General features: G+C 56.6%; 1 protein-coding gene across 8 annotated transcripts in view; it reads left to right on the top strand.

The window, feature by feature from the left end:
- Nucleotides 1–27,206, top strand: part of SLC41A3 (solute carrier family 41 member 3) — a 52,116-nt gene that overhangs the window by 2,249 nt on the left and 22,661 nt on the right. Inside the window, exons 1-3 of one of the 8 annotated variants that reach the window (XM_032458830.1) lie at nt 2,031–2,409; nt 10,325–10,611; nt 24,092–24,199. In XM_032458830.1, coding sequence (XP_032314721.1) covers nt 10,357–10,611; nt 24,092–24,199 — 363 coding nt within the window. In that variant the 5' untranslated portion in view covers nt 2,031–2,409; nt 10,325–10,356. Of the gene's footprint in view, nt 1–1,984; nt 2,410–10,324; nt 10,612–19,201; nt 19,530–24,006; nt 24,200–27,206 lie in introns of those variants that run through there. The other 7 variants (XM_032458828.1, XM_032458823.1, XM_032458824.1 and 4 more) reach the window with 7 other exon arrangements.

Genomic DNA, 27,206 nt, shown 5'->3' with positions numbered 1-27,206 from the left:
AGAGAACTGAGGCTCATGGCTGCCCTAAATTCAGCTTGCTGTGAAAATATTAATCCCCCAGCTCAGTCGGCTTGGGCTGCTGTACCCACAGACCCGGCAGCTTAAACAACAGGAGTCTGTTTTTCTTGGGAGACTGGGAGTCTGAGACCAAAGTGCCTGCAGGGCCAGTTTTCTTCCTGGCTTGTAGACGACCACCTGCTCGCTGGGTCTTCAGAGAGCCTCTGGTCTGTGGGCAGAGAGAGCGAGTGAGCGAGAGAGCTCATATGCCCTCCTCTTTCTGCCAGGATACCAGTCCTGTCTAGTCCCAACCCTGTGACCTCATATAAACTTTATGGCTTCCTGATACACCCTGTTCCAAATACAGTTACTTTGGAGATTAGGGCTTCCACATAGGAAGCCTGGAAGGCTAAAATTCAGTCCTTAATATCCCCTAACGTTGTCCAGAACTTTAACATTTACAGACGTCTTTTGTGTCTACGTATCTTAAATAAACTTCCATCCCCAAACCACAGCTTTGGCAGAGTAGCCCTTTGCAAAAGCTGCTCACTGCTTAGAATCTGGCCAGTTCTCCAGATGCCCAAGCCAAGGCCCTGGGCCCTTGTAAATGCCTGTGAATGAGGGGATGCAAATGGGGCAGGAGCCAGTTTTGCAGGAACTGATGCAGGCCGCCCGCCCCTGCCGAGGCCTCGAGGCGTGGGTCCTGTGTCCTGAGTGGCCTCCAGTCCTTTGGAGCTGGGCTGCCCCTTCGCAAGAGTGCTACGTTCTCGAGCTTCTTCCACTGCTGAGGTCAACTCTCTTGCCATTTATCACTATGCTTCTGCTGGTTTATTTTTCTTGCAGTAGAGTTAAGAATGAAATATACTGTCTTGTTTCAGTATAGTTATGGGCACAAATATTTCTTGTGCCCATAACTATACTGAAACAAGACAGCCCCACCTCAACATTTACTGAACGCAGGGTAAAAGTACAAATGGGGCCCACAAACCATGTGTCTGAATTCATAAGAACCGCAAAGAAAACAAGCTGTAAAATGGAGTTTTTCTAGTTTCCGGCCTTGACAGATACACCCCCACAGCAACTTGGGGGTTCCCTTGACTTCCAAGGGGCCCTGTGGGAAGGGATGGCTGTGTTCCCGGACCCGTGTCCTCTCCAGAGCGCTGATCTGGGCGCACATTCAGGAAGGGGCTTGGAGCAGTGGGACTTCCCAGGCCCCAGGGAGCAGCACAGTCTAGGAAGTTCAGAGCAGGACTACTGATGGCCAGGGGACACGACCCCTGTCCCGTGCAGAGGGCAGGAGAGGCCCTCTGAAGCCTAGGTGCCTGGGGAGGGCGCAGGCAATTCCAAAACCAGACACAGGTCCAGAAGGCCGCCGGCTCCCCGGAAGCGGGTGACCCTGGAGAATCTCTGTGTCTGCTGCAGTAATACAGTGCAGTGTTTGCGGAATCTTGTTAACCGTCTGGCGTCTAGCTGTGCTTGACCTCCTACCCCTCAGGTCAGGCCACCTTCTGGCTCTGACCCTGACCAGGCTTCCAGCAAACCCTGCCCTGAGCTTTGCCTGAGCCCCCCCTCCTCCCCAAAGTCTCCCATCCCTCCTGGACCTGGGCTTCAACAGGCTAACTGCCAAAAGACAGTCGTGAGCCCATCGGGGAAAACTGAACCCGACTGGGTACTTCTGTCAGGTGGATCCTGGCATTACCGGAACGTCTGAAAAACAGACCTCATGGAGTAGATAGACTCAAGTAATCAAAGGTGAAGTGCGTCTGCTGGGTGCTTTAAAATTACTCCAGGAGAAACGGTGTGTGGGGGGGGGGGGGTCGGGATATAGGTGAAAAACTGCACACGCAGCCACGCCTGCGGCTGGCCATTCGGGCTGGGGCCACTTTACTGACCCTGTCGCCTGCGCGTTTCCATGACGACACCGATGGGGGCGGGGGGGAGGCAGGTCCTCACGCCCCCTCCTCCCGGCAGCCGCCTCGGCAGAGACCCCGCCCCGCGCCCCGCCCAGGGCTGCGCGGGTCTCGCCAAGCGAATCCGAGACGCTCGGACGCGCGCGGGCTACGCAGCCCCGGGCGGAGCCGGGAACCCACGGGACCTGCTCCCCTGCGCGAGGACCCGGCGCTGGAGCCCGGGGGCGGGCGTGGGGGCGGTATCTTCTCGGTCCCCCATCGCCGCCCCTCCCACTCCGCCCGGGGCCCGGAGGATGAGCCCCGGAGCACCCCCAGCCCGCCCCAGGGCCGGCCTCGCCCCCGAGTCTTGCGCCGCCGGGCCGGGCGAGGGCGGCACCGGGGCGGGGACACCGGGTCTCGGGGCGGGCTTTGGAGGAAGTCACGGGCCCGCCTCCTCCGGCGCCCCGGCAGCCGCGCTTCTCCTCCCGGGGAGCCGCTTCCCGCCGCCGCGCGAGGGCGTCCGGTGAGTGCGGCCCTGCTTGCGGTGGGGCCGGGGTGGGCGCGCGGAGGGGGCGGCCCGGGGTCCGAGGGGCCGGGGCCGGGGGCCGGGCAGGAGGTACGCGGAAGAGGAAGCGGGACTGGGGAGAGAAGGGGACAGCCCGCAGGGCCCGGGCGTGGGGAGCAGGGTGGGGACTCCGAGGGCGCGGAGCGTGGGGGGGGGGCCTGTCTCTCAGGTAGGCCTGGGGCCCGCGCGCCCCGCGCCCGGCGCCCGCGGGAATTGGCCCGCCCAGCCCTCCCCCATCGGAAGCCACCCAGGTGGGTCCGGCAGCGCGCGTCCTCAGCGGCCGCTCCAGGTGATTCTGCTGATGTGTGGTTCAACCACGGCCCGGAAACCTGAGAGCCTCTGCGGGCTTGGAGCCCGGCGTGGGGCCCACGTGTCCTGTGAGGCCAGGGTGTTACTCCTTTAATCTTCACCGTCCTGCGGAGGCACAGAAGTTTAGCTTTGCCCGGGACACACAGCTGGGAAGGGGAGGAGCTGGGAGTCCATCCCTGGGGGCGGCTCCGGGGAGCGAGCTCTGAGCCGGGACACCTGTGAAGCCCAGCGGCGCTGCCGCTGCGGGGGGCCGGGCGGCGGGCGTCTGCGCGGGGCGGACTGGGTCCAGCAGCTGCTGCCCAGCGGGCGGTGAGGAGTGGCCCTGCCTTCCGGCCGGCAGTAGTGTGAATGAGGTGCTAGTGACCAGGTCTGGGGGGCTCGTGTGGTGTGGAAGCCGGGGTCTGGGGCTCGTTGGCGTTGTGCTGGTCACCGCTGGCCTGGTTCAGACCGTGTGTGGAAGCAGCGGGTGGGTCCTGAGCCTAAAGGGAACGGAGGACGAAGAGACGGAGAGGCTGTATCTGTCATTGTGTCCTGAGGGCAGGAGAGAAGTGGAGGGAGGACTACAGGGTGACTTGAGGTCAACATGCTTTGGAGGCAAATTCCAGAGCAAGCCCCCCCACCCCACCCCACAACCCCGCAGAGGTAGGGAGAGAACGGAGGAGGCGGGAGAGGAGACCTTGCAGATGGGTATCCTTAAGAGGCTGAGCTGGGCCCTGGGCCAGGGGAGGCTGCCTCTCCAGGCCCTCTTTGCCCTCTGGTCCAGGGGTCAGCAGAGGCCATCCTGGGTTCTCGTGTGGATGAGGGGAGAGAACTGCCCACAGTCACATGGTAGCTGAGTCTGGGAATTTTTGATGAGATGAAGGATGTGGCACTGCTGGGACCCCAGGCCCCCAGCCAGGCTCTGCTGAGCGTCCTTTCTTCCCGTGGGCTCTGGGAAGCCATGTGGAGATGCGGCAGGGGGGCCCTGTGTGGTGCTCAGGTAGGGCAGGCCTGGAGTCCTCCCCCCACACGCTCTCCCTCCATCACCTGCCTCCCCATGTGGCTAGCTCACATGTGGTCTACCAGCATCGCTGCAGAGGGGGCAGCAGCAACTTAAAGGAAGGGTCAGTCTCAGAGGGTCAAGGGCACCTAGGGAGGTGGAGCATGGGGTCCAGCCCTCACGAGTGACCAGGGTTGCAGCTGGCTGGGTGGGGGCAGCTCTGTGGTCTCTGGGCTGGTGACGGCCCCGAGTCCCTTAATCAGAAGGTGCAGGTCACGCGGGAATCCGTACCTCCCAGCCTGGCGACTGCCTTTGAGCCAAGTGCAGCCCAGTGTCTGCCGGCTGGTAGGTAAGGGACTGTTCATACCTCAGGGGCCCCTGGAGACGCGGGGCTACCCCTGCCCCGTGCCCCCTACTCATTGCTCACTGGCGACCCTCTCTCTGCCCCGGCACCTTCTCTGCTGACTCAGGCATCTGCGGCCCATGGGGAGGGGCTGCAGGTTAAAACAGGGAACCCCAGGCCTCTGCTCTTCCTGACTCTGTAAATCCTGTGGGAACAGAGTTTTACCTGCAACTGCGTGCAGCAAGCCCGTCCCCTAATTCCTTGCCTGAAATTGTCCAAGAGAAGGCCTAAAAAAGATATCTCTGCTGAAAAGAGGGGTGGAAAGATGTATACGTTTTATTTAAAAAAAAAAAAAAAAAGAGGACCTGAGTAATTGATTTAGAAAAATATATAATGTGTCAGAGTGTGTGTGTGTGTGTGTGTGTGTGTGTGTGTGTGTGTACACATTGAAGGAGATACATTAGAGTTAGTGTTAGTTACTTTAGAGCAGTGAAGTTTTTTTGTTTTGTCAACTTTGGTAGAATATATATATATATTTTTTAAACATTTTTTATTGAGTTATAGTCATTTTACAATCTTGTGTGAAATTCCAGTGTAGAGCACAATTTTTCAGTTATACATGAACATACGTATATTCATTGTCACATTTTTTCGCTGTGAGCTACCACAAGATCTTGTATACATTTCCCTGTGCTATACAGTATAATCTTATTTATCTATTCTGCATATGCCTGTCAGTATCTACAAATTTGGAAATCCCAGTCTGTCCCTTCCCACCCCCCACCCCCTTGGCAACCACAAGTTTGTATTCTATGTCTGTGAGTCTGTTTCTGTTTTGTATTTATGTTCTTTTTTTTTTTTTTAGATTCCACATATGAGCGATCTCATATGGTATTTTTTTAAGGGGGTAGGTAATTAGGTTTATTTATTTATTCTTAGAGGAGGTACTAGGGATTGAACCCAGGACCTTGTGCATGCTAGGCATATGCTCTACCACTTGAGCTATATTCTGCCCCCCTCATGGTATTTTTCTTTCTCTTTCTGGCTTACTTCGCTTAGAATGACATTCTCCAAGAACATCCATGTTACTGCAAATGGTGTTATGTTGTCGGTTTTTATGTCTGAATAGTATTCCATCGTATAAATGTACCACGTCTTCTTTGTCCAGTCATCTGTTGATGGACATTTAGGCTGTCTCCATGTCTTGGCTATTGTAAAGAGTGCTGCTATGAACACTGGGGTGCAGGTGTCATCCTGAAGCAGGGTTCCTTCTGGATATATGCCCAGGAGTGGGATTCCTGGGTCATATGGTAAGTCTATTCATAGTCTTTTGAGGAATCTCCATACTGTTTTCCACAGTGGCTGCACCAAACTGCAGTGTAGGAGGGTTCCCCTTTCTCCGCAGCCTCTCCAGCATTTGTCATTTGTGGATTTTTGAATGATGGCCATTCTGACTGGTGTGAGGTGATACCTCATCATGGTTTTGATTTGCATTTCTCTGATAATTAGTGATACTGAGCATTTTTTCATGTGTCTATTGATCATTTGTATTTCTTCCTTGGAGAATTGCTTGTTTAGGTCTTCTGCCCATTTTTGGATTGGGTTGTTTGTTTTTTTCTTACTATGTCGTGTGAGCTGCTTATATATTCTGGAGATCAAGTCTTTGTTGGTTTCATCGTTGGCAAAAATTTTCTCCCATTCCATAGGTTGTCGTTTTGTTTTGCTTATGGTTTCCTTTGCTGTGAAGCTTGTAAGTTTAATTATGTCCCATTTGTTTATTCTTGCTTTTATTTCTATTGCTTGGGTAGACTGCCCTAGGAGAGCATTTTTGAGATGTTTGTGGGACAATGTTTTGCCTATGTTTTCTTCTAGGATGTTTGTTGTATCTTGTCTTATGTTTAAGTCTTTGATCCATTTTGAGTTCATTTTTGTGCATGGTGTGAGGGAGTGTTCTAGCTTCATTGATTTACATGCTTCTGTTCAGTTTTCCCAGTGCCATTTGCTGAAGAGACTGTCTTTATTCCATTGTATATTCTTGCCTCCTTTGTCGAAGATGAGTTGACTAAAAGTTTGTGGGTTCATTTCTGGGCTGTCTATTCTGTTCCATTGGTCTATATGTCTGTTTTTGTATGAATACCATGCTGTCTTGATGACTATAGCTCTATAGTATTGTCTGAAGTAGAATATATTTTTTTAGTTGAAGTTTAGTTGATTTACAACGTTGTGCTTCTGGTGTACAGTATAGCAATTGAGTTATACATTATATGTATTCTTTTTCACGTTATTTTCCATTATAGGTTATTACAAGATATTGAATGTAGTTCCCTGTGCTGTACAGTAGGTCCTTGTTGTTTATCTATTTTATATATAGCAGTTTGTATCTGCTAATCCCAAATTCCTAATTTATCCTTCCCCACTTCCCCCCTGGTAACCATAGGTGTGTTTTCTATGTCTCTGGGTCTGTGTTTTGTAGATAAGCTCATTTGTATCATTTTTCATAGGTTCCACATGAAAGTGATGTCATATGCTATTTGTCTTTCTCTGACTTATTTCACTTAGAATGATCATCTCTAGGTCCATCCATGTTGCTGCATTCTTTTAAATGGCTGAGTAGTATTCCTTTGTATAAATGTACCATGACTTCTTTATCTAGTCATCTGTGGATGGACATTTAGGCTGTTTCCATGTCTTCGCTATTGTAAGTAGTGCTACTATGACCATTGGGGTGCATGTATCTTTTTGAATTAGAGTTCCCTCTGGATATATGCCCAGGAGTGGGACTGCTGGATCACATGGTAGGTCTACTTTTAGTTTTTTAAGAAACCTCCATACTGTTTTCCACAGTGGCTGCACCAGTTTACCTTCCTACCCTCAGTGCGGGAGGGCTCCCTTTTCTCTACACCCTCTCCAGCATTTATCATTTGTGGACTTTTTAATGCTGGCCATTCTGACTGGTGTGAGGTGATACCTCGTTGTAGTTTTGACTTAAACTTCTCTGATAATTAGCAATGTTGAGCATTTTTTCAACATTGCCTATTGGCCATCTGGAACTTTCTGTATTGTCTGAATTATAGCTCTCATCAACACATTACTTTCGTGATAAGAGCAATCAAGTTTTTATTTTGGAAGGAAAAGTAAGTTGGATGGTCCCTAAAGAGTAGGACAGATGAGTGGATTGTGGTGCCTTCATGCGGGAGCCTTCTGTACACCAGGACCTGAAACGAATCCCACATTGTGGCTGAATCTCAGAAGACTGATGTCAAGTAAAAGAAGTAAGATGTGGAAAGAATAAATGGAGTGTGATTTTATTGATCTAAATTGCAAAGTAAGCAAAACACTACTATGGGGGCCCTCCTTATCCATGGGGGGGTACATCCCGAGACCCCCAGTGGGCGCCTGAACCCTACTATGCTCTGTTTCCTCCCGCGCATATGTACCTGCGGTAAAGCTGAATTTATAAATTAGGCACAGCATCACTGCTCTTGTGTTTGGGGCCATTATTAAGTAAAATAACCTCAGAAACGTGGTGCTAAGTGGTGTCTCAGTGCGGTTCTGATTTGCGTCTTCCAAATGGCTGATGCTGAGCATTTCTTACTGTGCCTCCTCGCTGGCCGTGGTGTTATCTTCTCTGCAGAAATGTCTGTTCAGCTCCTTGCCAGGTCTTGAGTTGGGTTTACTGTTGGGTTGTAAGTGTTCTTTTTGTGTTCTGGATACTAGACCCTAATCAGATGACTGGCAAACAATTCTCATTTTGTGGGCTGACTTTTCGCTTCCTTGATAGTGTCCTTGGAAATAGAAAAGCTTGAAATGTTGGTGAGGCCCAGTTCACCTGGCCCTTCTTTGGCTGCTTGCACTGTGGTCTTCCCGTCCAAGAAACCAAAGCCTAGTCCGAGGTCACCGTGTTTCCTTCCATGTGTTGTACAGGTTCAGCCCTCAGGCCGGGGCTCTGGCTGAGGCAGCCTCTGCCTGCGGTGGAGGTGGGGCCCCAGGTTGGTCCCTGTGCCTGTGGGTGTCCTGCTGTCTCTGCACTGTTGGCTGAGGAGGCCGTCCTTCCCTGCTGGTCGTGTGGGCGTCCTTGCTGGAGGTCAGCTGCCTGTGGAGGCGGGCTTTGTCTCGGACCCTCAGCTCTGTTTCATTGGCCTGTATGTCTGGTCTTGTGCCGGCGCTGCGCTGTCTGGTTACTCCAGTCTTATGGTTAAGTTTTGAAATCCTAAAGCGCGTCCTCCAACTTTGTTTCTTTTTCCAAAGTTGTTTAGGATTCTGGGTCCCTTGCATTTCCACATGACTCTTAGGATCAACTTGTCACTTTCTCCAAAATAGGCCACTGGAATTTTGGCAGGGGTTGCACTGAATCTGTAGACCACCGTGAGGAGTGTTGCCACCTTAACAGCTTCACGTCTTCCAGCCCGTGAACACGGAAGATCTTTCCACTTACTGAGTTTGTGAAGTTTGCTTCCTGCCGTGTTTTACAGTGCTCGGGGAGAAGCTTGCACTTCTTTGGTGGGATGTGCTGTGTGTCGCGCTACTGCGGACACAGCTGTTTCCTTAGCTCAGTTCTTGGGGGTTTGTTGCCGGTGTGTGGAAGTGCGGCTCAACCCTTAAGGGCTGACGTGCGTCCTGCGGCCTCGCCGAGCCTGCTGTGCGCTGACAGGTGTGTGCGTGGCTCTGTGTGGAAGGCCCGGCCGTTTGCAGGTGAGATGCTCTCACTTCTTCCTTTCCAACCTGTGTGCTTGGTGTTCGCTCGTGAAGCCGTCTGGTCTTGGTCTTCTCTTTATGAGACTTTTTTTTTTTTTTTTTTTTTTTTGCTAATTCAATCTTTTAGTTGTTATAGGCCTGTTAATTAGAAAAAAAAGTTTCCTGAGTTAGTTTGAGTGTTTGTAGGAATCTGTCCATACCATCTCGGTTTCTAATTGTTGACGTATGATTATTCATAGTGTTCCCTCGTGACTATTTTTAAATTTGTAAGTTTGAGAGTAATGTTCCCTTGCAAGTGTTTGAGTCTCCTCTCTCGTTGTCTTGGTCAGTCTAGCTATGGGTTTGCCATTTCTACAATCTTGTCCACTTTTGGTTCTTTGTTTTCCCTGTTGCCTTTCTGCCCTGTATTCCACTCACTGCCTCTCATCTTTGTTTCTTCCTGCCCTCCACTTTTTGGGGGGTTGTTGGTGAGTCTGCTCTGTCTTCTCTCCCACGTTTTTCTTCGAGTGGAAGGTTAATTCGTTAGTTGGAGCATTTCCTTTTCAGCGTTGGCGTATGCAGGTGGGAGTTTCCCTCTAGTGCCGTGCTCCCCGCCGTCCGGAGGCTCCGGTCTGTCGTGTTTCCGTTTTCATTTATCTCAGATGGTTTTCTGATTTGTGATTTCTTCTTTGACCCATCAGTTATTTGAATGTGTTGTTTAGTTTCCACATATTTGTCATTTCCCAAATTTCCTTTTGTTACTGCTTTCTAATTCTGTTCCGTTGTGGTTCGAGAACACAGTTTGTATGATTTCATCCTTCTGAGTCTGAGGCTTGTTCTCTGCCTCCTGTCTGGTCCATTCTGGAGAATATTCCGTGTGTGCTTGATAATAACATGGATTTTGCTGCTGTCGGGCTGGAGCACTCTGTTTTCTGTGTCTTTGGTTCTTCCTGCTCCTTCAGCCTCCGTTGCTGCCTTCCTTCACATGAGATTGGTGTTTCCCAGGGTGTCGCTTCTGTCCCCTTTCTGTCTAAGTGCTTGTGCATGTTAGCTGTTTTCTGAGTGGTCGCCCTGAGGATCACAGTGAGCTCCTGAGCTCACAGCATTCTAGTTCAGATTAACAGCAGCTTTATTTCACTAGTGTGTAAAATGTGTGTTCCTGTGTAGCCCTGCTCCCTCCCCCTTTGTGCTCCATTGCACACAGTTGCGTCCTTCTACGTCACGTGCCCATCAGCACTGATTTGTAACTGTCGCGCACTGGGCTGTTGTGTTTCAATCAGACAAGAGAGAAAAGTCACTTGTGGGAACTCGCACTTAGGCTGGTTTTGTGTTTCCCTGTATAGTTACCTTGCTGATGCTCCTTGTTGCTCCGTGCGGATTATTAAGTAGAAAACGGTTGTAAATCAGGGTTGCAGGAGGCCATGTGGAGCAGACACCAAGGGAGGGGCTGTGGAGTCGCCGGAGCCACGCGGCCCCGGCTGGACAGGAGGGCCGGACACCTTACAGGCTGTCGGCCCCTGGGAGTCGGGAACTCTGCCCTGTAAGCCCTGTTGCTTCGTGTCTCCTAGGTTGAGGCTGCTGGTGGCTCAGCTGTGCTCAGATGGATGGGACAGAGGCCCGACAGCGGAGGCCAGAGGAGCTGGGGCTGCCACACACGCTCAGCACTGGACAACTCCCTGCAGCCCCAGAAGATGGAACTCTGAGTGTACCTGAGGGCCCCAGGGTGGCCCCTAAACCACTGGGGACTGAGCTCAGCAGGGAGACCGCCTTGTCCATTGGCCTTCAGGTGACAGTGCCCTTCGTGTTTGCGGGCCTGGGACTGTCCGGGGCAGGCATCCTTTTGAACTATTTCCAGGTAAGAGGGAACTAAATGGGAATGGCGGAGCTGGGGTCCTGTCCAATGTCAGGACAGCTGAGAGTAGGCAGCTCCACGCTGTGTCCAGCTTGAGGGCCAAGGGCAGGGTCTCCTCTTCTCAAATACCACTTTTCTGTATTTGGGGCAAGATTCTTTTAGTTACTAGTGATAGAGACTAAATTTAACTCAGGTTAAGCTTCAACAGACAATTTATTGGCTCAAATAATTGAAATATCTAAGGGGTCGGATTTCAGGCATGGCATGATCCAGGTGATTAAATGATATCAAGATACCAGCTCTTTATCTCTCAGCTCTATTTCATTTTCAGGAAGATTCTGTATTTAGAGATGAGGGTGGCCCTTAGCAGTCAATCCTTTGTATGTGTGCTCTTAAGAAAAAAAGAGAGAGAGAGAGAGACCTCTTTGTCAATAACCATATCAGTCTCCAAAAACTGACCTTTATGCAAAGTGTCCACTCCTATTCCAGTTACTACTCCCTGAGGGATGACACTGTTTCCTTGGCCAACCTGCCCTGTGTTGTCATCACTCTTTGAGGAGTGGCAGAGCCCCTTCATTTACACCCTCCCAGACCCCACAGAGGAGGAGCTGGGTGTTACCGTCAGATAGGAGAATTATGGTGTACCATACCTTTCTTGTTCTTTCACTGTCAGAGCCCCGCTCCCTTCATCCGCACGATCCTCAGAAGTCCTCCCAGCAAAGGCGTGACACCTGAGTACATGGAGTCATTGCCGGCCAGGTCGTTCTGTTACTGGCAATGAATGAGAGCAAAGTTTGTCTGGAATGGACGAGCTGGAGACACAGGGCTGGCCTCGGCCTCACTCCTGTTTCAGGGGCTCCGTGCACTGGGGTCTCCGGGCCTGGGAATGTAGGCTCTCCCCTCACTGATTTGGAACCAATCAGGGTTTAAGTCCCAAGCTGCCTCTGCTCTAAGGCTGCTTTAAAATTTTTAAAAACCAGCACTTAAAAATCAGGAGATTTCACATAAAAATTCAAATTCCTCTTCTGAGAACCTGGCCACCCTTATGATGTTGGACCCACATCCCCTCATGGCCAGTGTTAGCAGTTGCTGCCCCTCGAGGTGTCCCAGTCCCCACCGCTCCCTCTCATGTTCCACCCCCAACTCCATCACCTGCCTGGCCCCACCCTGCCTGGGGTTCTCAGGGACCATCCCCAGTCCCTCGCTGTCCAGGTCCTCACAGCCCTGCTGACCGCCCAGGCTCCTCCTGGCCTCGTCAGGCCCCAGGATGGCGGTTTCTCAAGTCAGAGTCCCTGCCCCGGGCTGACTCAGCCCCAGTCCCCCATTTGATCTGTCAGTGACCCCCCACCCCAGACCCTCAGCCTTCTCCTTCCTCCAGTGACCTGCTGCCCTCAGGCTCCACATCCTTCTTTAACCTGTGGTCAGTCAGCACTGCTGTAGCCTCCAGAGTGCCTCAGGGCCTCATTTCCATGTCCCAGAAGCACCACATCCCCAACACTCACCAGGGATTCCCTCCTCCCAGCCCCACCGCCACCTGCCGCCCCACCCCACCGCCCTCCTGACTCAGGCTCCCTGCAGCTCACTGTGCCAGTGATTTCCAAAACGCCCGTCTCACTCAGTGTCCTGTCAGTATAAAGTCACTCAGTGTGTGTCCCCTGCACACGTGCACACACATGCTCATGGCACACAGACACGTATGTAGAGCAAATACGTGTGTATGTTTAGATGCGTGTTGATTTGTACATATGTATGGATACGTACGTGTGTTTACACACACGCACGTATATGTGCCCCTAGGACTCCAGATTAAAGCCAGCTGGGTTTGGGTCTTACCTTCTCTCCTGGTGTCTCCTCTGCATGCTGGAGCAAAAGGCAGAGCTGCCCATGGGGCGGGGCGGGTGCTGCACTGCACCACAGGGGCCGCTGCTGGGTCCTTGTTCTTGTGGACATTCCGTCAGGGGCTGGGCTGGGCTGAGCTCCTACGCTAATTGCAACTTAGAAAGATACAGATTGGAAACGTCAGGTCCAGTGCTTTCACTTGCTGTTGAATTGTCGCTCGCCTACCTGGGGGCGGTGGCACAGCCCAGGCGCATCCGGGAGCCACTCTCCCAGGCCTTCTAATCTCGGCGCATTTCTCCCCGGCCTGTGGGACAAAACCCAAACTCCTGGAACCGGCATCACATGTCCTGACTCTCCCGGTGTTGACTCAGTTAGGATGGCTTCAGCCGTGAGTACTGGGAAGCCCACCCTGTGGTGGGCTAAGCAGGAAGGGACCGTGACATCTGCCAAACGAGATTTCCAGGAGGGGTGACTCTGGGGCTGGAAAGTGTTCTGGTCACCAGCCAGAGATGCTCTGAGGCCGGGGTCTTCCCGCGTCCCGGCCGAGGCAGCCTCTAGGGCCAGCTTCGACGCGGAGACACGCCAGGTGCTGGGGGAAGGGCAGCCTGTGTTCTGGCCCCTCCTCCAGCACAGGGAGGCTTCTCGGAGAGCCCCAGCTTCTCACTGGCACGACTTGGGGCACGTCCCATGTTGAGACCAAACACCAGTTGAGGACGGAGTGGCCATGGCTGGCTCGCGGTCCGCGGGCGGGCCCTGGGTGGGGAAAGGGGCCTGCAGCTCCTCGGCCTCACCTAGGCCGCCCGTCCCCCACGTTCCTTCCCACCAACCCGGGGAGGCTCCCATGTTGTCCGGAGCCCGTTCTGAGACTCCCCCACCAGCATCTCGCTTCCCGCTGACGGTGCTTCCCCTCCTCGGTCAGGTGAGGCTCCCTGAGCGTAGAGGCTGCGCTTTTTTTTTAATTGAATTTTTTTTCTGGAGAAATAAAGCATTCAGGTGCCCCAGTTTTGGAAAGGTCCCCATGTGTACGGGGCCCGCCCTGGGCTCTGCTGCTCCGCTCGGCTGGTGAGGTTGTCCCCACCGCGTGCGCTTATCTGTATTCACTTGTCCAAAATGTGTTTCTCTTACCCTCTTACCTACGTGATGGCGCAAACTGTTGTGTGCTTTGCTTTTTCACTTCACAGTGTATCTCAGCAGTTATTCTTTATAAATGTGTCGAGAGCTGCCTTTTCTTTAACGGCTTCAGTATCCCATTGGGCAGACATACCAGAGTTCGTTTAACCACCTCCTCTGGTGTACTTTCAAGTTTTACTCCTGTATTCGTTTGCTCGAGCAGCTGTTAACAAAGTAACCCAGGTGGGATGGCCGGAACAGCAGGCATGAATTTCTCCAGTCCTGGCGGCTGGGTGTCCGAGGTCAGGATGTGGGCGGGCCCCGCGCCTGGCTGTGTCGGCCACCGCCCTCTCCGTGTCCTTACGTGGCTGTCCCACTTGCACCGTTGTCTTAGTCTCCTCTTTTAGGTCCTCTGGGATGTAGGCCACCGCATGACTTCTTTAAAGACCTTACCTCCAGACACAGCCACATTCTGAGGCGCCGGGGGTCAGGGCTTCAGTGTGGAGGGCACAGTCAGTCCTTGACAACTTAAAGCAGCATCGCTAACACCGCCACGTCCCTCGCCTGCTGAGGGACGGAGTGAGTGGCTGGGTCCGAGGGCACAGGCGTCCGTGACGGATAGACTCAGGCCTGCTTCCGGCTCCCTCCACGCAGTTCATTTCAGCATCTCTGGTCTTCCTCTGCATCTCGTCTGACACCGGGGACCTGGTCACCCTGGAGCTTAGGGCTTAGAGCTCCGTGGTGCCGTGGGCCGGGGTCCGCGCCACTGGGTGTTGGCTCCAGGCCTCAGGAGGCTGTGGCCTTGGCCCCAGCTCCCCCACAGCGTGAGCAGGAGTCGCCTCCCAGCGGTTGTGGACGGAGGCCTTTCCCTGTGGGCTCAGCTGCTGCGGATTCATCCACGCGTAGGGTGGGGAAGGCGCGGGCCTGACAGCGGGACGGTCGCAGGGGCAGCATCCTCGCAGGCTGCTGGGCTCAGCTCAGGAGGAGGGTTGAGGGTCAGAGGCCGGGAGCCCCAGGGGCCATCGCTGGGGCCCTGCCGTGACCTCGGGAGTGGGCTCTGCCTTTCCTAGCAGGAGTGAGTGAGGGCGAGTGTCTGGGTGTTTCTGTTACGTCCTTTGCCCGCATTTCTGTGGAGAGGTCATCCCCTTTCTTGTCGATACCTAGGGGCTCTTCGTACGTTAGGGGAACTGGCCCTTCCGTTGTGACGTGGGTTGTGCGTTTTCCTATTCACCTTTTGAGTTTGCTTTTGGTGGTTTTTGCTGGGCATGTATTTTTTATGCGGTCGGATCAATCCCCTTTCTTCTAAGGCTCCGAGCCCGCATCCTCCTTGGCAGCAGAAGCCGCCCCTGATGCAACGCCCGGCCCCTGCACAGCCCGCGGGCCGCGCCCACAGGGAGGGAGAGCGCCCCTCGGGCGTGAGGCTGCGCTCAGCAGGAGTTCAGGCGGGTGGTCACAGACACTGCGGGTCTGCAGAGGGTCGGAGGCCCCGGGCCCCGCGTGGGTGGGTGGGGGAGGAGGAGGAGGGGGAGGTCCAGCAGGGGTCAGGCCTGGGTGGCAGCTGGAGAGCAGAAACAAGGGAGGGGACCGAGAGGGAAGGGATCCTGGTTAGCCGGACTGGGCGACGCAGGGGGTGGGCCAGCCTGTCGCCATCACCTCCTCCATCACCCTGGGTGAGGGGTGATCCCCGCCCAGGGTTGTGGGGGTGGCCGGGCGCACAAAGCCCCACACTGGAGAGTTGACACTCGCACGTCCTTGAACCAGGAGAGGACTCTGTTCACCCCACCGGGCCCCCAGGGGCGCGCTGGTCCCGGAGTGAGCCCGTGGGGTTGGGACACTGCGTGGTCTCAGAGGGGAGGGGCCCTGGTTTCTCCGGAGGGAATAGAGCCCGTTACCCAGGCGGGAGGAGGCGCCGTCCCCACTGCAGGAAGGGCTTCTTGGCCCCGGGCTCAGGGTGGGGCTTGTATGGGGGCAGCCCAGGCCCTGCTCCCCCGCCACATACCTCCACCTCACTCACCCTGGATGCCTGACTCCAGCCTGAAGCCTGGTGGCACCGGGACTTCCCATGGTGGGTGGGAGCTGCCCCGGCAGGGAGTAGGCCCCCGTCGGGGGGAGGGCGTGCAGGGGTCCCCTCTGTGGCCAGTACAGGTGATGAGAGGCCTGTGTGGGTGCAGGACAGCCTGCCCCAGGGGACACGAATCCACACCCTCTACTGCCTGTGGCAACGGTGACACCCGGGGTTAGGGGGATCTACTTGCCCCCGGTAACTTAAATAGGAATTGTCTGAGGACCCCGTCAGTTCAGGGCATGGCTGACGTCCTGAACCTTCCTGAGGAGTGGAATGGGGAGGGTCCGGAGACCGTGTGCCGGCGGAGACATCTGTGGCCTCGCTGTGTATTCTCAGTGTCTGGAGGCAGGAGTTCTCGGGGTCCCTAACCCTAAAAGGGACTTGTCTTGGGCAGCGGTACAGGCGTCTGTAAGAGGACAGACCCCCGGCGTCCGGCGCCGAAGTGCCTCTGCAGGCTGGGCACTTGTGTTGACGGTCGGGTGGGTCGGGTCCTTTACCGGGGCGTCCACGAGCCCCACTGCGATACCCAGTGTGTCCAGACCCCTCCGCGCTCCACCAGGTGACCCCAAGGGGCTCCCTGGGGCCACGGTGTGGGGTGGGTCACCTCATCTGGGGCTGTGGCACCTGGCAGGGACTGAGGGCACGGAGGCCGCCCCTCCTGCCGGCGAGCTGTGTGGGGGCCTGGGAAGGACTCCACCCTGTCGAGCTGTGCCCCCCAAGGCTCAGCGTGTCCTGAGCTGTTGGGGGGGCCTGGGGAGGTTCAAGGTCACCCAGAAACCACCTGACACTGAGCCAGATCCCTCCCGCGGCCCAGGGCAGCCCTGGCATCTAGAACGAGCCCTTTGAGATACTTTGTGCTACTGAACTCTTGTAAAATCACGGCCTTGATTTCCTGGATTGTGACCCAGTAAGCTGTGTTGACATGTTTTGTCCTCAAGTCACTTGGGAAAGTCATCTTTCCTGCGCAGTGGCATCTTGCATTTATTTTTGGTGACAGTTTATTTTTGTTATAAAAGCAAGTATTCACGATGGAATATGCAGAGAGTTATGAAATAAAGGCCACTTCTAACCCCACCACCCAGAGCCGCCTGCTTTCAGCATCTGGGTGCTGCACGTGTGTGTGTGTGCTCGTTGTCGTTTAAACAAAAATGAGAAACATTTCTGTAACGGTTTATAAGCTGCCTAGTTAGAAGCCTCTTCCTCGGCGTGATCACGCGAATGGTGGTAACTTCCGCGTCTTCTGTGCTGATGGGCTCAGTTCAGGGACCCGCGGTGTGTGGTGACACATTGTGTTACGACGCTTGACCACACTCAGGACTGTGGAGAGATCACAGGACGTGCTGAAGCCAGAGGAAGCGACAGCTTGCCGGGAGGGGGCCTTGGGAGGCGAGCGGCCTGTTGCAGAGTAGGCAGTGGAACAGGGCTCTGTCTTGAACTAGCCCCCTTAGACCTGTGAGCTTCTGCCACACTTTTCCTAGAAACATGCCATTTTTCTCGGCCTCCTACTGGTTTGGACTCTTGTGTGAACAAACTGACCCTAAGCAGGGAGGGTGGGCAGCTGCAGACAGATGGCAGGGAGTGGACACCGGCGGGTGGCCGCGCTGGGGTCAGGAGCCTCTGACACTTACTTGGTGTGATCTTGGGCAAACCCTCTCAGGGCCTTCGGTTTCTCATTTGCAGAACCGGGGGCTGTGCTTCCTGGTGAACGTCTCGGGGTGTCTGGAGAGGCTGGTGGGGGGGGGGGGACACGTCTGCACGTCACGGCCACGAGCAGCACAGGGTGGACCATCCATCCTGCGGACACTGCGTGTGGGGGCCCCTCCTTGTCAACAGGCACAACTGCGCTTCCCAGGAAGCTCCAAGTGTGTCTGTTCTGCTGACCGGCTGGGACCAGCCCTACTGTGGAGTAAATGAACGAGTTTCTTCCCCAGCTCTGCAGACTGGGACCCAGTTCTCAGGAGGGCCTCGCTGCAGGAAGGCAGTCGTGAGAGGTTCAGAGAAGTGCTGTGGGGCTCCTGGGGTTTAAATGCTTGGCCTCAGAACCTGAACTCCCTTGGGTGACACATGCACGGCCCTTGAGGATGTCTGGGTGCGCATGCAGCTGGGGTGCCCTGAGACGCTGTGTGCAGAGCGTGTGTTGCCTGGGGTCAGGTGGGCTAGGAGGAGGGGAGGGCCATGTCCATGAGCTGGAGAGGTCTGGGGTCAGCAGATTGAGAGGGGGTGATGTGGTTGGGGAGGGATCTGCAGAAATGGTCGTGGAGGGCGGGTGGGTCTGCGGTCCTCGCCCGTCCTGGTCAGGGTGCACGTGTCGTGAGAGCCAGGGGAGGATCTGGGCTGGGGTTTGCTGGTTAGCTGCAAACGGCCCCTCTTTACTGTAGGAAACCACACCCGACTTGGGCTTGTTCGAGGCCTGACATCAGTTAGATCATGAATCTGCAGTTCGGGTACAGCCCGGTGAAGATGGTCATCCACTGGCTACAGCCTCCGCTGAGGGGACACACGGCCTGGGATGGTCCACTCGCTGAGAGGACGGCTGCCCCAGGGGCCGCGCTGGGGCACATGTGGCCGCTCCTGGACAGGGTGGCTGGGCCCAGAGCCGGACGGGCAGCCTCTCCTCTCAGACGAGGGGCCGACAAAGCCCTGGCCACACTGGGCAGTAAACTCGTTCTGTCCGGCTCCTGGGAGGGGCTCAGAAACACTGGTGGGACGAGTGAGGAAACGCATGGTGGGAGGAGGGACGCAGTGAGAGGAATATCCAAACTGCAGGGAAATGGTTATCAGAGTCTGGCTGGGGTTGGAGGGTGGGTGTGGGCTCGGGAGGTCAGTGGGATCCAGAGTGGCGAGGATGGAGCCCCACGCCGAGGGGTGGACACTCCAGCCGAGGTGCCCAGGAGGGTGAGTGAGTGTCCAGCTCTCAGCACGGGGCTCTTGTTGGCTGTGGCCCTGCTCAGCCTGACCGCAGGCCCGGACACCGTCCCTGATACCCGTGGGTTCACGGCAGACATACTCATTCATTCCACATCAGGGCCCCTTCTCCTTGGGGCGGGTCTCACCTCCGTCAGGACGAGCCGGGGCCCCTGGGAAGCGCCTGACAGGTCTTCTGTCCCAAGAGAGAGCAGGCAGCACTCCTCCTGTGAACACAGCTGTTTCCTGTGGCGGTGAGCCCCTGGACACGCGCTCGAGGGACCCCAGGGTGTGGCTTCTTTCTTGGGGGCCTGCAGGCCTCTTGACCTTGAGGCATAGAGCCCTCAGGAGCTGCAGACCCGGCCCGAGGGCAGGTCCCTCAGAGGCAGAGGCAGTGCAGGGACCAGCCAGCCTCTGCGTGACCCTCGCCAAGGCCAGGCCTCACGTGGCTCCGTCTCTCTGGTCTGGCCCACACTGGCTCAGGCCGGGCGGCTGGATGCTGTCAAGGTCGCGCCGAGGAACAGGGAGCCTCCTTGTGGGAGGCCCCCGAGGGAGGTCCTGGCGGGTGCACAGCCACTGTCCAAGGAGAACCTGATCTGTGGGGAGTGGACGCGCCAGGTCCCCGAGTGAGGCTGCGTCACACCGGCCTTTGTTCCTCACTCGCACGCTCTGGCCCTCGGCCCAGGGGCTCTTGGCGGCTCTGCTGTGTGGACTCTCGCAGAAACGAGCCCTGGTGCGGACGGAGGACGGCACGGGGACACCGCGGGCTCAGTTGTCTGGCCCCTGGGGACGTGGCCACGGCCTGGTCATGGTGGTCACCCAGCTGAATCTGGAGTTCCGCTTCCAGGGCGGGAAGCTGCGAGGCTTCAGCTGTGAGCTCACGCGGTCCCCCCATGGGGTCTTCCCCGAGACCTTCATCACCATCACGGGCCAGATCGTGGTGCCGGTGCTGCTGTCCGGCCTGGGCATGGTGACTGCCGGCCTCGTGATGAATGCCGTCCAGGTGCGAACTGGGCCCCGGGGGTGGCAGCCAGCCCCAGGCTCACTGGTGTTGAGGTCCCAGGGACCTCAGCGTCTGAGACTCTCAGATGCTCCAGCAGTCAGCCTGCATGAGCAGTCAGCCTGGGAGCTCACAACGTTTCCCTCCGGCAGACACAGATTCACAGGGCAGGGCCTGGACCGCTGAGTCCTGCTCTGCGTTGCCTCCCTCCCGAGCCAATTCGGCGTCCCCTCCTCCATTCCCTACCTGTGAGCGAGGCAGGGTTGTGAGGTTGTGGGGTGGGTGGCCCAAGGGTGACAAGCCCGGGATCTCCTGGGATCTTTTGGAGGGACAGGGTCCTGAGTCTGGACAAGGGTCTTCGTTGGGAGAGGCATTTGCCGGAAGGCCCTGGGATCGGCTTCTGCCTTGGGTTGGCTCTGGGAGCCTCATTTGGGTCACTTAAGGGAGCTCATGTGTTATTCTGGAAAAACTGGAGCATATTCATGAGAACTGGGGTGGGGGTGCACCTGTAATTTCTCAGCCCTGGCTCGTGTCAGGATCATGGAAACTGTACGTGGGTGGGGTCACAGCATTGCTCTCTAATCTGTGAAGTTAAATTTAAGTTCATTGTCAGCCCGTGGGGATGTCCAGACAGTGTCCCCCAGTGCCCTGCGTCCCCGTGCAGGTGGCACGTCCCTCCCAGTCGCCGCCCGGCATTCCTGGGCACTGCATCCGAGCTGGAGGGGGCAGCCAGTGCCCACCCAAGGCCCCAGTCTTGGACAAGGCTCATGGTGCCTCCAGGTGGCCCGCACCACCCAGTGGGTGGGACGCTCACCCTACTGGGCCTGTGTGCTCAGGACCTGGGCTCCCGTCTCCTGCCTCACCCTGGAGTTGCTCCAGGGTCTGCCACCGGTCACCTGTGGGCACTGTGGAGAGTCTGCCCCGAGTCTCCCGGCTGCCCCCGTGGGACCGCACATGGAGAGAGGCTCGGAGTCCGTCCACCCCCTTGTGTGTCCCTGGGCCGCCCACCCACCACCCCTTGTAACAGGACCACAGACCCGAGCTCAGGAGATGCCCTGCCTCTTCCTGGAGCCCGGGAGGGCATTTCTCAGGCCACTGAGAGCTTGGCAGAGTCCAGAGGACTTGGTGGGTCGCTGGGGTAGGGAAAGGGGGCGGGGGGGTGGTGCCTGACTGTCGACAGAGGTGCCCCAGGGCTGGTCCGGGAGGAAGCCCCGCTGGAGGGCGGAAGGCCCTTCCTGACCTCCAAGTTCAGGTGCCATCGGGCGCCTGGCCCGGAGCGCACAGTGGAGGGGGCGCTGTCTGCCTCAGGAGGTCCGGCAGCTGGGAGGTCAGAACTGCTCTGGACGTCCCAGCCCTTCGCTTCTCCCCACTTTGCAGACGTGGTGCTTGCTTCGCTGGTCTCCCAAGGGTGCACCCCAGCTCTCTGCTCACCCCGCTCAGCAGTGCAGGAGGCAGCCTTGCCAACACCAGCCCACAGGGCAGCCCTGCATCCTGGGTGAGTGGCTTCCGCCCGTGGTGCCCAGGCCAGTGCCTGCCCAGAGCTTCGAGCCCACGGGGGCTGGCCGCCTGGCCCGACAGGCGTGCCCCTGGGCTGTCCCCCAAGGCCATCCCCGGCGGGCCTGTGACTGGCTGGGTGCTGGTTTCACCCACTATGTTTGGGGCCAGGAGCCTCTGTTTGGGTTCTGAGTTTAGTCTGTAGTTGGCCACAGCATCAATTTGGCATCTTCAGAAAATTATTTTCCAGGCACACGGATGCGGTGCAAACATCTTTTTATGAAACGAGTACCGCGGTGAGGCTGAGCCCTCTCTGACCCCAGCCTCAGCCTCCGTCTCTTTCACTTCGGGGTCACGCGTGTCCTCCAGACCTTCCGGGGTGTCCTTGCACACGTGTGCGCCGGGGGCAGTGTGGCTGCTCTTCCTCCTTCGGGGCTGAACGGACGGGCTGGCTGCCTGGGAGCAGCTGAGCCGCGTGTTGCAAGTAGACAGAGCCACTTGTCACCCGGTACCTCCATTTGTTCAGCGCATTTGGTTAAATTCTGAGCAGAAACAGACCTTCCTGGTGTTCGTTCCTGGTGGTCGTCTGGGCGCCCCATGGGCGGAGCGGGCGGCAGGTCGGGGACTCCCAGAGCTAGGGGCGCTTTGCCAGGCTCGGGTGACGTAGCAGCTCCCGCAAAGGGGTCAGTGTGTGCCGACTCACGGATGGAGGAGAGCGTTTGAGGGGCCAGGCCAGGGCGGGTGGCCGGGCACTGAGTGCCAAGGGCCATCGATTTTGTTCCTTGTTCCTTGTTCTAAAGCAAACGTGTTTGTGTCACCAGAGTCCAGCCCCGGCACGGAGAAAACCGCATAGCCGGTGGGCGCACTGAGCTGTCGGGATACGTGCATGCGGCGCCCACCCACCCCTCCCCTGCTCCCCTGCACGACCAGCGTTCTTGTGTGTGTTTGGGGACGTGGGAACGTGAGGACCACACCTGTGGGTCCACCCCAGGAGTGGGATGGCAGTGGAGGACTGTGTGACGTGATCCTATCTGTGTAACTGGACTCAGCGCCCGCAGTGGGGTTGGAGGCGGCCCGGAGGCGCTGTTCAGTGGTGGCTGGTGGGGGTTGCGGGGAGCTGGAGTCTGTAGCCGTGACTCAGATCCCCCAGGTGCAGACCATCCCTCTAACCAAGTCCAGCTGCCCCACCACCTGGCGTGGGCGCCGTTTGGGTGTTGCCGGAGAGGGCCTGGTGGAGTTCAAGACAGTCAGGATGTGCTGGGTGGGGAGTAAGTCCTGGCTGGCAGAGCAGGAAGGATGCCCGGAATCGGGGCAGGACAAGGGGTGTGTGCGATCAGGTCAGCTTGGAGTCCTGGGTCAGGGGGCCTGGGGGCATCCAGGGTGTTGGCAGCTGGGTGCAGATGTCACGCCCAGAAGGCAGATCGAGCCAGGGACATGGAGCCCAGTGCTGTCAGGGTGCCCTGGGGGCCACAGAAACCCGACCCGTTCAGGGTCTCCCTGGAGAAGGCTGCCGGTCAGATGGCTCAGCCTGGGTCATCCGCTAGGCTCACGGTCTTGTGTCCTCTGGCTTCTGTGCACACATGCTGGTTTTGTCTCAGAACAGCCCCTTGCGGTTTCTCAGCCGTCCTTGGCCAACTCCTCGCAGGAGGACAGGACCGCTGTCTGCAGAGTCTCCGCCCCACCCTGACTCCGTGCTTGCCGACGGTCTGTGGGGTAAGGGGAGGGTGATGCGGCCTTGGAAGGGGAGGACCTGTAGAGAAGGGCGAGTCGGGGTCCAGAGGGCAGGGGGCCCACTCTCCAGTCTCCTGACCTTGGGTCACCACCAGCAGAAGCAGGTTTGAGTGGATGGCTGAGTCCTGGGAGGGTCGGGCAGCAGGTGGCAGGGGGCGGCCTGACCTACCCCTTGGTTTGGCTCTGCCTGTCCAGGAACAGGGACACTCTCTACGTGGAGACGGAATTTTGAGGAAGGTTGACCCGAGCTTTCCTGGGAAAAGTGGATGGTGGTGGGGTTCGGTCCTGCAGGCTGGGGGCTGTTGTGGAGAGAGAGGCCGGTGTGGCGTCGAGACTCCCGGCCCGTTCTGAAGAGTCAGAGATGGCTGTCAGACCTTCGTAGCCTTCCCACCTGGAGAAAGGAGATAAATCCCACAAATTGAATTTACAACGTGTAGAAGTGCAGGAGGAAGACGAGGAGGCCTTGCTGAGGCCGAGATGGGACAGTTAGAGGTCAGCAGGGCCCCTGGAAGCCGTGGAGGGGCTCCTGCGTGGGAGACGCCGCAGCACAGGGCCGAGCTGGGGTGTCGCTGGGGCCGCGGGCAAGGACGGACGGGGGCCCAGCCAGAGGCGGGGGGCCAGGAGGAGGGGAGCTAGCTGCCTGCTGCTCGGGGAGGCGGAGGGAGGGGCCGGTGGGTTGCTGGTCTCTGTGTCAGTGGGCAGAGCGGGTGGGAAGGGCCTTCAGGCTGGAGGGGCCTGTGCGGGGCTCAGAGGGGAGTGGACGGAGGCAGCCCCTCCTCACCTAATGACAGAGTTCCTTCTGGATTTCGAGGAGGCGGCAGACTCATCCCGCCGTGCTGGGTGTGGGTTCTGAATCTCACAGCTTTGTGGAAAAGGTAGAGGAGGAAGAGGCCCCGGAGAGAACCTTGGCTGAGGTCAGAGACCTGGCCGACCCGTGGCTGCAGGTCCCCTACATACATCCTGGGCTGCTCCGCTCCCCGGTCCTCGAGACCCCCTGCCCCCGGCCAGCCGTGGCACTGGTGACTTGCTCCTGTTCCCCCAAACGTGTGCACACCGCACGGGCAGGTTTGCCAGCTGGGCCCTGCCGGCTGGCCCCAGGGAGCAGCCCCGCCCCCAGTTTTCTGCTGCCCAGGAAGAAGGGGGCTCTCCTGGCGGCGGTCCACTGAGCACCATTAGGAAGGTTTCTCAGCTTCATCGTTACTTCGTGTTTAGTTTAAAGCCATTTAAGAAACTGCCTAGTCTTACTCGTTCACAGGGAGCGGGAATTTGCTGAAGCTTCTCAAGAAATTCCCGAATGTGCAGCCCGTGTGCTCGGACTGACCCCCGACCCCTCCCTGCAGGACTGGCCCGTGTTCGTGGAGGTAAAAGACTTGCTGACGCTGGTGCCGCCCTTGGTGGGCCTGAAGGGCAACCTGGAGATGACGCTGGCGTCGCGGCTCTCCACGGCGGTGAGTGGGGCCTCCCCGGTAGCCCGGGGGCGGTGGGGTCGTGGGGCCGTGCTCCGTCGGGAGGCTCTGCCGGGCCCCCCTCCCTGCTGGCATCCTGTTGCTCTGCGTCCTGGGCACCCTAGTCTGTGCTGCACCCCGGCACCCGGGGCTGAGCCCCGCTCCACACGTGAGCCAGAAGTGGTGCTGAGAACACAGGCTTGGTGGAGAATTCCAGAGGAAGGAGATGTTCCATGGTGTCAGCAACCCCGTGGGGGCGTCTGTCCCCCCCGGTTCCTTGAATTCCTGTTGCCGGCGGGGTCTTACTCTGGGCTCCCTGACTGCCAGGTTCCCGCTGTCAGGGGCTGTAAACCCTCCCCTCTGTCATGCCAAGAGGTGTCTCCCGTCTCTGCGAGAACACTGGGGGTGCTGTGTGCACGGCACCGGGAGGAGGCCATGCAGGCGGGTGCCGAGGGCCTGGCGGGGGCTCCGAGGAGCCGAGCTGGAGCGAGGTGAGGGATGGTCGGCTGAACAGCAGCCCCCAAAGATGTCCATGTTCTAACCCGTGAAGACTGTGAATGCTCCCTTGTGGGGAGAAAGTCTCTGCGTGTGAGATTAATCAAGGACCTCGACACAGGAGACTGTCTGGGTTATCCAGCAGGGCCGTGTTGTCAGAAGGGTCCACGGAGAGAGAGGCAGGGGGACGTCCAGGCAGAGGACGGAGCCTGTGAAGGAAGCAGGTCCTGGGAGAGAGGGTGCCGCTGGCTTTGAAGGTGGAAGAAGGGCTGTGGGTCCAGAGATGAGTCTCGACCTGCCGGAGACAGTGAAGAACGGAGGCTGCCCAGAGCCCTGGAGGCACCAGAGGGCCCACTGTGGGCTCCCGGCCTCCAGAGACGACACGCGGGTGTGGTTTCACACCCTGGGATCTGTGATCGTGGGCTGTAGCAGTGGGAGGGGTGGGCCGGCGGGGCCAGGGCCTGCAGAGCCTCCTGGCCATTGGGAGGTTTTCAGCATGACGCACATGCTCGCACGCACACACACGAGTGTGGTTAAGTTGGTGAGTGAGGGGAAAGATGTTTCTGGTAAGCTCTGCCATGGCGGCATTACCTTACGTTTTTATTCATAATGCTTAGCTGCATGTTAAACACGTCTGTGCAACTGTTGTGTCTCAACGTTGTAATTCTTTTAAAATGTGCAAAATGTGGAGGGAAAGGCAACGACTAGGGTAGCCACCAGCTCCTCTCCTCATGACCGAGCCTTTTAAGGCGTCCAACACCTAGCACTGCAGCGACGCGTAAATCAACGCAGCAGAAACTCAAGGGTTTCACGTGCACAGCTCGGGCTTTTGGCAGGCATCTCCACTCGCAACCGCCACCCCCGCTGAGACGAGGACGGCTGTCCCCCGCGACTCCGCCCAGCAAGCCCTGGGGCCCCAGCCTTCCACGCCCATTTGTGGTTTAGAAATACTCAGACTCAGTGCAGCTTGAACTTTGTGCCGTCCTGGCTGCCTCAGCTGGTGTCAGACGCCAAGAAAAGGAAACGAGAGCCTTAGGTAAGAAAGGAGGGGAGAAGCTGATTTCCTACTGTTACGCTTGTCTTCTTGAAAAACTGCAAACAGATCAATAGAAAACCTGTAACACGAATAATCTCAGTAAAGTGACCTGGTTTCGAAATATCCAGATGAAGTTTGAAATAGACATCGACACACATAGACGTAACCGCGTGCCTCCAGCACACTAAGAACAGTCCTTACGAACGACGGCTGTAAAATTGAACTGAAAAAATTGAAGAGCGGTATCTTTCCAACTATTAGCCAATTTTAAAACCTCTTCAGGCAGGTAGAGCTCAGAGGTAGAGTGTGTGCTTAGCATGCACAAGGTCCTGGGTTCAATCCCCAGTACCTCCATTAAAAAAGAAAAAAAAAGATTTAAAACCTCTTCAGAGTGAAGCCTCAGAAAGATCTATGCAGGGCCTACACAAATAAAATGACAGAACTCTACCAAGTGAAACAGAAATTTGGAGAGAGTCACAGAGTTCCTGGGGGGGGAGAGTCAGTGTGGTCCGTTCTCCTTGCTCTGGTTTATAAAAGTAATGCAGTTAATACCAGCATGCCAATAGATGTGGGGGAGCATTCGACAATATTATTGTAACGTTTATCTTGGTTATTTGGACAACCAAGAAAATACCGGTAGGAAAGAGGGAAAGAGGGCTAATGGTGAGATTTGATTTCCAGATTTTGGAACGTAATACAAACTATGCCATTAAAATCTTTTGTAACCAGTCTTCACTGATACATCATAGAACCAAACAGAGCATCCAGAAATAAGCTCAGATTTATACAAATGTAATCTACTGTGTGATAACGCTGGCACTTTGAATCAGTGAAAAGAGGATGAATTATTAATTAATGATGCTAAGATACTTGGCTAATTCTTTAGAAGTAATTTTTATTTTACGTCATACATAAATACATACTTTGGATAGATCGAAGAATTTAAAATAAAGCATGGTACCAGAAAATGCACCTGTGTTTTTAGAATCTGGCAATAAGAAACGCTTTTTAAGTACCAAATCTACAAAGGGAAGACGGTGGCGGTGTCTCAGCTCAGGTGGAGGCTGTGTGATAACTTGTTGTCTTTGACACACCCGGCCACCTGAGGGGCTTCAGCCCCGGAGACGTGCTGTGTCAGTTCTGGGCGGTGTCGGTGATCAGGGTGTGGCCGGGCTGGCTTCTGCCGGATCTGCTCCAGGCCCCCCAGCCACAGGGGGTTTGCTGGCGTCTCTGGGGTCTGTGGCTTGGAGACTGAGTCACGCAGCCTCTGACTTGACCTGCGCGTGGGGCTCACCCTGCACGACACGCATCCGAGCTCCCTGCCTGAGAGAGCAGGGTCCTGCTGGCTTTGGCCCCGCCCCCCTGCTCAGTACATCTGCGACCACCCATTCTCCAAGTACAGTCACTTCCTGGGGAGCTGGGGGTAGGGCTTCACACTGTGGGGAACACAGTTCTGCCGGAACAGTCTCCTCGCACAGA

The sequence above is a fragment of the Camelus ferus genome, chromosome 17 (genome assembly GCF_009834535.1).
Source record: "Camelus ferus isolate YT-003-E chromosome 17, BCGSAC_Cfer_1.0, whole genome shotgun sequence".
Classification (NCBI taxonomy): domain Eukaryota; kingdom Metazoa; phylum Chordata; class Mammalia; order Artiodactyla; family Camelidae; genus Camelus; species Camelus ferus.
Note: the sequence above shows the minus strand (reverse complement) of the source record. Positions and strands in the feature narration are given on the sequence as shown.